Source organism: Myotis davidii, unplaced genomic scaffold (assembly GCF_000327345.1).
Source record: "Myotis davidii unplaced genomic scaffold, ASM32734v1 scaffold174, whole genome shotgun sequence".
NCBI lineage: Eukaryota > Metazoa > Chordata > Mammalia > Chiroptera > Vespertilionidae > Myotis > Myotis davidii.
The window spans coordinates 7,119,386-7,129,998 of record NW_006289087.1 but is presented as its reverse complement, the minus strand read 5'-3'; the positions used below and the strand labels follow the sequence as shown (position 1 = coordinate 7,129,998).

General features: G+C 39.9%; 1 protein-coding gene across 1 annotated transcript in view; it reads left to right on the top strand.

The window, feature by feature from the left end:
• BRINP3 (bone morphogenetic protein/retinoic acid inducible neural-specific 3) overlaps positions 1-10,613 on the top strand; it is a 210,959-nt gene that overhangs the window by 148,414 nt on the left and 51,932 nt on the right. The window contains exon 7 of the mRNA XM_006761292.1: positions 8,220-8,442. Coding sequence (XP_006761355.1) covers positions 8,220-8,442 — 223 coding nt within the window. The remainder of the gene's footprint in view (positions 1-8,219; positions 8,443-10,613) is intronic.

The window sequence follows — 10,613 nt, the reverse complement described above, 5'->3', positions numbered from 1 at the left end:
TTTGGCGGTCGAACGACCCTTTCACAGGGGTCGCCTAAGACCATCCTGCATATCAGATATTTACATGATGACTCATAATAGTAGCAACATTAGTGTGATGAAGTAGCAACGAACATAATTTTCTGGTTGGGTCACAACATGAGGAACTGTATTTAAAGGGCCAGAAGGTTGAGAACCACTGCTGCTACTACTAACCTCATGGAAATCGGGGCGCTCACCTGATTCTCACACTCACAGGTGTGCCCAGTCTACAGAAAACAGCCAATGGGGTGTTCAGCAGAGGTGCCCGCAGGCGCGCTTTGTACCAAAGCATTTACTGTTCTTTGTCCAACAAAAATTAGCGAATTCTTAAAAGCTGATTGAAAACTCAGTCTCACCTGAGAATATGTTCAATCAAGGCGCCTTGGGCATGCTGGGTGATGGAAGTGGAGCGTGATTGAACAGTGGCTTCTCAGTGAAGGTCATTCTCTTTATTAAGGTCGTTGCAGTGAGTGAAAGCAAGACCCGGTTAGTCCAGGAGAAGGGGCAGCCGTTTCTATTCTGCAAGGGAAAACGAGCATCCTTAGTGCTCACCCCGGTTCTCCCCTTTATCTTCTAGTTCCTTGTGAGTTTGAGCCACACTGTGGGACAATTGCTGGGAAGAAAAATCAAAGGATTGAGCTAAGGCTCTGGAGATGGGCAGTTTTGCACCTTGTTTTATACGTGACAAGCAAAAGAGGAGACACGGGGGTTACGCGAAATGCTTTGGTGATAGATTAGGGAGGCGGGAGAGAGCCAAGCAGGGAAACCTCTGGGATTGGATAAGAAGTAAAATGATAGACACAGGCTTCTGTTATTTAGGTGGGTGCAGGGTAGTTAACAGTCAACAAGTAACTCAGTAACAATGCGGGAATGCAGTGCTTGTGCTTTGAGGGGTCCAGAAGAAGGAACAGGAATTGGACATCCCCACGATATGTTATCGTTGATGCAAAATGACAGCAGGCTCAGTTAGGGTAAAGACTGACCTTTGTCAGGAAAGATCCCAGCCTAGGACATGACTACCCACCATAAGCTGCCTTTTCATGAATAAGTTTTCGTATCAGGCCATCCTTGTGGTGACTTCAGGGCTCTGAGTTTGCCAGGCTGTCACACAGGCCTCCCCTGAGCCGGCCAGGTTAGCCTGTGGCCTCTTTTCATCCACACTTGCCTTCCTATTCCATGTTTTTTTTTCCCAACGGTGACGACATCTGGCAGACAACTGACATTCAACCTTGCGATCCAGGTTTGTTTTGAAGCCCTACAGCCAGGGGACATAAATGATTTCTTGAGCAAACTCTGTGGAAGTTTCTAGCACTCGGTCTGTGCTTTGAGAAGTGGGAGAACATCAGTCCTTTTAGCATTCCAGCTCTATTTGTAGTAACCAGCTCACCCTCACTCAGTCTTTGAATTTTTCATGTCCTTCATTCAGCTTTATGTAGGCACTGTCCCAACTGCTATTTCTACAACAAGCTCTTCATTCTAGACCAGCCCAGGTGGTATTTCTGTTGTCTAAATTCCACCCTTAGCACTGTGTGGATTTAAAAAGCCTTTTCCACCTATGAGTGAGGTCATGTGATACTTGTCTTTCTCGGACGGCTTATTTCACTTAGCCTGATGCTCTCCAGGTCACTCATATGTAGAATCTAATGAACAGACTAAACTGATGAGCACATCATTGATGTTTCTATCTCTCTCTCCCTCTCTGTCTGAAATCAATACAAATAATATGTTTAAAAATATAAAGACCCCCCCCCCAAATAGTCCAGGAAACTGAGTACATATTCTCTCTGCTGCCCATGGAGACTGTGGCCACTGTTTCTGACACCAGCCCCTCTACCAGCCCAGGCCCTTGGCTGCAAGTATGAAAAACAGGCTCTATCCAACCTCGCCCGATACATTCATTTACAGATATTGGGGGCAACACACAGAACCTCCAAGAAAGCTATGGAAGCTACTCTTGTGCTTCATAGTCAGGACAGAGTCTAAAATCTCGCAGGTTTATTTAATGAGATCATTACTGCGGATGGCTATGGACGTGCCAGTGCACTAACCACCACCATTACTGCCACCATCACCACCTCCTAAGAAATGGCTCTAGGTGGCCTCTTCTTTTTTTATTTTATCTTTATTGTTGAAAGTATTACAGATGTCCCCTTCCTCCATCCCCCCATTGGCCCCCTGCACCCTGCTCTCACCCACTCCCCAGGCTCTCTCTGCACTATTGTCTGTGTCTCTGGGTTATGCATGTAAGTTCTTTGGTTAATCTGTTCCCACCCACCCCTGTCCCCCTGAATCTTGTCAGTCAGTTGCATGCCTCAATGTCTCTAGATCTATTTGGCTATTATTGCATCAACAGTTTAAAATTCCAGCTCGGGGTGGGTACATCTGATGCATCTACTTTGTAAGGGCGCCAGAGCCTTGTGGATTTTATACTTACAGATAAAGCTCTGTTTGGGTAATTTCTCAAACACTGGAAGGGAGATTCATTAAAAAAAAGGCAATCTAATGAAAGACAGATTAATTGGCTTACCATGTTATGAAGTATTTTAATGTGAAAATATGATGCTATAACGTATTTTAATATAAAAATATGATGCATCTTTCAGAGAAAAAGAAAAGTCCGGACAAACATAATTTATTTCTAGGCAGCTACTAAGGGATTAGGATCGGTTTCTGATTTATGCCCTTGGGAACCCATAATTTTGCTGCCTTATAAATTCAGCCAGTTCACAAGCAAGTGAACGGGCTTGCCATTAACTTTATGCCCCATTATAGTATTCTGTCAATATCAGTATAAACTCTACACTCCTGGCGCATAGGACGGTTTAAGTAGACTTGCCTGGATATGTGGCCAATCAAAGTCATACCAGTGGTTTAATGGAGAAGCTGAGAAAATTCTCAACTAAAACAAATCATTGAAATGTTCCCTTACAAATGTTTGGAGAGGAAAAAAAAAATCTTTGTAAAAGTAAAACTGGACCCATTCTAGTCAGGATCGTGGAGTGAGTTAAAATGTGTATGTTGGCCTGGCCTGTGTGACTCAGTGCTTGAGTGTTGACCCATGAACCAGGAGGTCATGGTTTGCTTCCCAGTCAAGGGCACGTGCCCGGATTACAGGCTTGATCCCCAGTGGGGGACGTGCAGGAGGCAGCTGATCAGTGATTCCATATCATCATTGATGTTTCTCCCTCTCTCTCTCTCTCTCTCCCCCCCGCCCCTTCCACTCTGAAATCAATAAAAAATATCTTTAAAAAATGTGTATGTTGGTAGCACTTCCTCATAGATCTTTCATTTCAGCCTTACTTTCTGCCCCCACAGGATGGGATTTCCTGTCACAGCTTCTCTTCCCATCAGCGCTTCCCACTCAAGTTCCCACTTGTTTATCAATCTGGCTTCTAACCTACTTAAGGGCGGTATTGCTGTCCTGTCAAGCTTTGCAGTGAATTTGTTTTTTTAAGCAGATCTTTGAACCAGGAGAATGTAGAAGAATCCATACTATCTTCTGGGAAAATGTTGCTCTCGGGTGATAAGAAATAGCTTTATTTGAGGAGACTCTGGTTGGGCAATAACTTTGAAGGTCAGTGGTAGATACAGCTTGATGTTTATTTGTCAGCCTTGGAAATACTTTCCCATAAGTATAAAGTGGATCAAGCCTGCAACCAAGGTGCATGCCCTTGGCTGGAATCAAACCCACAACCCTTCAGTCCACGGGCTGACGCTCTACCCACTGAGCAAACCAGCTAGAGTTGTAAGAACACCTTTGAAAACATATTCTAAAGCAGCACTGAAGAGAGTGTCTGAATATTTAGAAATATGTGATCAACTGTGTTGGTCAAGGTTTCCCGTGCCCGTCAGTACAGGCAGAAATATAAATCAGGGCATGTGCATTCATGGCTGGTTCCCTTTCACCCTGAAAATGTTCAGTTCCCCACTCTCACCTGTTCAACTGTGAAGCATGCATATAAAGAGCATAAATAATATATAATTACATGGGATCAATATGTAAATACATTAGTATTAGTAATTATTTTGCTGACATTAGAGTTAGGAAACTGAAGATAATTTGCATTCTACATACAAAACTTCGCCAATAAAATTTACACGAAGGGTTATTGGGGGAATTGAATTAATATTTAAAGCACTTAAAAGAGTTCCTGCCCAAACTAAGAACTCATATTAATAGAGAGACAGATCATTAATTTAAAATTAGCTAATTAGATATCAGGTGTTAACTAGCGTTTCTATCAGGGGGAAGGGTGGTGGGGAGCAACAGGCTTGGTTGTGCTACTTTTAAAAATACTTTATTTTTCATGGAGAAGTAGCAGCAGCCTGGAGTCCACATGGTGCCTAGCTAGTCTTCTGTACTTTATTGGAAACTTGTCACTGGCCTGATTCTCTCTGCTTCCACAGAATTCATTAATACCATGCATTTCTCTGTATTATTCTTTGCTTCCTGTGAGATAGTTTTGTTAGGAAGACTGAGTGACTATAAATTCCTGCCAGCGTAGGTGATGTTTATTACTATTATTATTATTGTGGGAGGGTGTTACTTTCTCTCTAGTCCTCAAGATTATACAGGGCAAAAATACTCAATTGATACACTCGTAAATGGATATTTCCAGATTACATAAGACCACCCTGTTTTCTTTTATAACTGTATTTGCCCCACAAAGTATGGCTAGTCCCTGTTCATTTGCCGTTTGAAAAGTGATGGTAGATTAAGAAAAAAGAAAAAAAGGGGGGGGGGAAGCAATGGTACTTCATCTTCTACTTGACTTTGGACCTGATTGTAGGATAAGATGTTATCCGGCATCCCCTCTCTGTAGTTTTGTAAATCACCAGCACACATCATAATTCTAATGTGTCATTCATATCTCATTTTTATATCCTACAAATATGTGAATTTTACCAATTGCTATAGATGAGAGGGGAAAAAAATCTCCACAGGAATCTTTCTGGGGATTCTACTGACTTCTAAGTAGAATGAATTTCAGATACTAGAGATGTTATTTCTAGCACTTTAATGTATTTCGCGTCTATTTGTCATTTAAAAAAAAATAAGATGAAAGGCTTATTCGTATTCTCTCTCCTAGACGGAGACAGCTGTTTGTTCTGTGTACAGCAGGTGTCCAATAAATGGCTTGGGTGACTGTCAGTGGTGACTCTTAATGACTTTATCATGAAGTAATTATTCATGTGTTATGTTAAAACCATGTTTCTTAGAAATAACCCCATGATGGTTCTCAGCTGACACAATTATGTACACTTTGATAGAATTAAATTCTATTTTAAGCTATCCTTTACTGCGAATATAATTTACCGATTTAGAGACTTTCAGAACAGCATTAGACCGAACAATGAAAAGAATTAAAATATGCATGCCCACGAAACAATCAAGGCTTATCAAACGTGTTCACGTAAAAGACGACAATGAAATGAATGATTAGTTTTCAAAGTAGTGGCATCTGTTCTGAGACTACTCCCAGGACGCGCCCCAGTCCCAGGCATCAGCTTCTTTATTCAAAAGAGCGGAACTCTCAAAAGAGACATATGGGAACCAAACAAAGCGTAGGGTTCGGTGGCATTGGAATTTCAAAATGCATTTCTTATTTGTAACCCTGCTTTCTTAAAAAGATGACTCGAAGCATATCAAATGGACATATGCCCAAATATCTTTCCTCAGAATCATTTGCGCTATGGTGTTATCATTTCCTTTGGTTTTGCAGTGGGGCCTTGACTTACGAGTGTCCCGACTAACGAGTTTTTCGAGATACGAGCCGTCTCTCGGCCGATTTTTTGCTTTGCGTTGCGAGCTAAAATTCGGGTTACGAGCCAGCTTCAGATACCCCACCGCTAGTTGGCGCAGCGAACGTCACAGTGAACGCCACAACATCAGCCCAGCCTCACGTTCACTTTTGATTTGACATACGAGTAATTTGAGTTACGAGCTCCGTCACGGAACGAATTAAACTCGTAGGTCAAGGCCCCACTGTACTTTTCCTTCTGGTAAAAGTCTATACCTGCAATGTCGCAAAGAGGCCACGACTTTGCATGTATTTGCTGTAGAAGAAATAACAACCCCAATATCCATGAATTTAATTTTCTGTTACGTTGTTAAAAAGTTGCATATTCTAGCATTGAAGTAGCTTGGATCTGACTATGGAGCTAGTCCTAACACATGGAATAAATATAAATTAATTGCTCTAACCAGGTATTGAATTAATGTGGTTCATTTACCAAGTGAGAAATGGCACCTTTTAAGAAGTGCTAATGACAATATGGCACTCTAACAGAGATGGTGCCTACATGCAAAGAACAAGCGTGAACACACCTCGTCCAAATTCCCGTTGAATGATAATGATAATGACAACAATAGCCATAATGACATTTGAAAATAACCATGTTTTTTTTAATATATATTTTTATTGAATTCAGAGAGGAAGGGAGAGGGAGAGATAGAAACAGCAATGTTGAGAGAGAATCATTGATTGGCTGCTTCCTGCAGGCCCCCTACTGGGGATCAAGCCCGCAACCCGGGCATGTGCCCTGACCAGGAGTCGAACAGGTGATGTCCTGGTTCATAGGTTGACACTCAACCACTGAGCCACAGCAGCCAGGCTGAAAATAACTGCTTTTGAATTGGGTCTTTAAAAACTAACCAAATTAGCATTTAAAACAACTGCTCATACTCTCATAGACTTTTAAAGGTACATGAGACTATCATCTAGAACTCTCTGTCTCATTTACAAAGGGGGAAACTAAGACACAGAGAGGCGGGGGTTTAATGCATACCATAAAACTTCATAATGGGTGGAAACATGACTAAAATGTATTCTGTCGCACTTGACAAGTTATACCTGTTCAGCCATTGGAAACATTTTCCAAATCTTGCAGTATGCTGGTGTGTGTTTGTGGAGTTAACCCAAACATGTACTTCCTGATATTTTCAACAAAAATATTTTCAAAAATACTAAAAGCAACAAAAATTGCATGTTCTGAGTCCAGTTTATACTATTTACTTCAGATATAAAAGGAGAGATGAGGGAAAGGTTCAGCTATCATATTTTAATATTTTAAATGTGATAAAACATGTAACATTTGTCATTGTAATCTTTCGACCTGTACAATTCAGTGACATTAACTACATTCCGAATGTTTTGCAACCATCACCACTATCTTGTCTCCAAAAAGTTATCTCCCCAAACAGAAATTCTGTAGCCATTATGCAACAATTTCCCATTCCCCCCTGTAGCCTCCCCTGATGAATTCTAATTTATTTTCTGTCTCAGTGAACTTAACTGTGCTAGAGAGTTCACATGAGTGGGATCACACCATATTTGTGTTTTAACTCACATATTTTCAAGGTTCCTTTGCATTGTGGCATGTATCAAAACTTCATTTATTTTTATGGCCAGTTGTGATGATTCTACCTTTTGGCTATAGTCTCAACTGTCTTTTTGTTTTTGGATAATTAGTAGACCTTTTAGATTATTACTTATTTTCGTGCACCATTAACTTTTGTTGCTACTGTTGGTTAATCAGACATTTGAAAATAAGATGATTTCAGGCATGATAATTAGTACAACAAAGATGAGAGTCAATATTGGAGCTTTAAATGTTTTTTATTTTTCTCTTTAGTATTCATTTATGTTTTACACTATTATATCAAAACAAATTGCAAATGGTTAAAGTGAATAATCAGAATATAGAGTTGAATCTTATAATTTTCTATTTTAAAAAAATTTTCCCTCTTTAAATATTAATAAATGTGCTTCATAATACTATATATATTCTATACTAAGTTAATCAACATTTCTGAAAATACTTCTTTGACATAAAACACTTGGAAAGGCTTATTAATACTACTGACAAAAATGAAGGATGAATTAAGGACCACTACCTATGGAGAGAGTTCATTCAAAGACCATCGAAAGGAGAACATGAAAAAAATAAGTTTAGCTACAATTTTCTGACCAAATTATTTTGTCTTCTTCCCTGAGAGTTCTATTTTAAAGGGAAACCAAGAAGAAAATATTATTAAAGCATCAAAACATCTTTCTATTCATTTGCTACACACCAATAATAAATGGCATGGATTCATTTTTTTTTTTAAATATGAACATGTGAAATGTGTTTTGGAGAAAAAGGAAGATAATTGTTTATAATTAACGTATTGGATTTTCATGATTTTTTTTTTCCAGATGAATTCAAATTCTTTATGAAAAGGCTGCCCATGAATTATTTCCTCAACACGTCTACCATCATGCACTTGTGGACAATGGATTCTAATTTTCAGCGCCGCTACGAACAACTGGAGAACAGCATGAAACAGCTTTTCCTGAAGGCGCAGAGGATTGTGCACAAGCTCTTTAGCCTCAGCAAGAGGTGTCACAAACAGCCCCTCATCAGCCTGCCGAGACAAAGGTAAGACATCGGTGGCCATGGAGACAACGGAGGGCGTTGTTCTCCCAGGGGGCTCGGCTTATGTCTGAACAGGTGTGTGATACAGTGTTATTCACATGATAGGCAATCATCAGGAAACACAGTATGATCTCCGGTCTCAAAGCCATAAATTGCGGTTACTTTCCAAAGTAATATAGTACGTGAGGAACACACAAACCAACACTTCCTAATTTTTTTCTTTTCTTAAAAAATATTTTTTTTTACTTTCATAGAAGGGAGAGAGAGAGAGAGATAGAAACATCAATGATGAGAATCATTGATCAGCTGCCTCCTGCACGCCCCCTACTGGGGATCCAGCCTGCAACCATGAGCGGGAATCGAACCATGACCTCCTGGTTCATGGGTCGGTGCTCAACCATTGAGCCATGCCAACCAGACTTTTTTCTTTTATTGTTAAAGTTGAGAAGTCAAAATAACTTGGTATGTGTGGTAGTCAACTAAGAATTGTATCACAGTGAATACAAAAACACAGAGCCTTATGGTTAAATTGAAAGCATTGGGATAAGCTGGGCCACAGAGTGGAATTTCTTTGTATGTAATTTTGAATTAAAAGAATTTAAAGTTTATGTTCTTTAATTAGTGTTCAGAGTACCATAAGCCTTACTCAATGTGAATCTCTGAAAACTGCTGGAGAAGTTACTAATAACTTATGTGAATGATGACAGACTATTAAAATACTGTGTCTGAACTCTAATTTTGAGAAACACACTTTTTAGATTTGCTACTTTAAGATATATTGACCAGACAGTTCAATACAAATTGTATTTATTTATTTGAAGTCAGATTAAAAATACATCAGAATGAAAAGCTAAGGAAAAATATAGAATGATACCACACAAAATATGCATTTGCACTATCTCGGTAATAAAATGCTTGCATTTTGACTTGATGCTTAAATCATTAAGAGGAAAAATCTATAATTATAGATTTTTTCCCCTGAAAGAAAAAGAAACACCTGAAAGTCTATACATTTTTCAAAATTCAATTTCAAAATAAATCATTGGCATTTTTTCCCCCAATTCATTGGATTTTAGGATATTCAAAATTTATGTCACCATCACCACAATCTAAGGTGAGAACATTTTTATTCTCCCCAAAACAAACCCAGTCCCAATTAGCAGTAACTCCCCACACTCCCACACCCAACCCTCGGCTATTTATCTCTAGAAACAAGTCAAACCGGCCGTCCTTACAGCTTTACCTGGAGTGGACATTTCTTACAAAGGCAGCCATGCGCTATGTGTCTTTGTGACTGGCTTCTTTCATTTAACACGGTGCTTTCAGGCTGATCCACGTAGCGTGTATCAGTAGTATTGGGTCTCTCACATGTCATGAACTCATTCATCCTTTGATGGGCATTTTGGTTCACTTTAATTTTTGGCTAGTGTGAATAATGCCGCTGTGAACACTCATGTAAGTTTTTTAACGTGGGGGTATGTTTTCCATTTCCTTGGGGATATACCTGGGAGTGAAATTGATGAGTTAAGCAGGGGTCCTCAAACTTTTTAAACAGGGGGCCAGTTCACTGTCCCTCAGACCTTTGGAGGGCCGGACTATAGTTTAAAAAAACAACAACTAGGAACAAATTCCTATGCACGCTGCACATATCTTATTTTGAAGTAAAAAAACAAAACGGGAACAAATACAATATTTGTATTTGCATGTGGCCCGCGGGCCATAGTTTGAGGACCGGTAACTGTACTTACCACTTTGAGGTGCTGCCAAACTGGTTTCCAAAGTGGCTGCAGCATTCTGCATTCCCATGAGTGACAGCTCCCTTACCCCACGTCCTCGCTGCTGTCGTCCCTCCTTTGACTGCAGGCGTCTGTCTGGTGGATGTGAAGTGGCTGGTGATTTTAGTTTCTCTTTCCCAGACTAATGATGCTGAGTATCTTGCATGTGCTAAGTGCCCAGTGGCTATTGTCTTGGAGAGATGTCTATTCAAATTCTTTACTCATTTTTTCCTTTGATTTTACTTTGTTATTGAATTGTTGTAAGAGTAGGTTATATATTTGGATGCTGGTCTCTCATCAGTTATATGATACATGAATATCTCCTTCCATTCTCTGAGATCTCTCTCTCTCTCTCTCTCTCTCTCTCTCTCTCTCTCTCACACACACACACACGCTCAT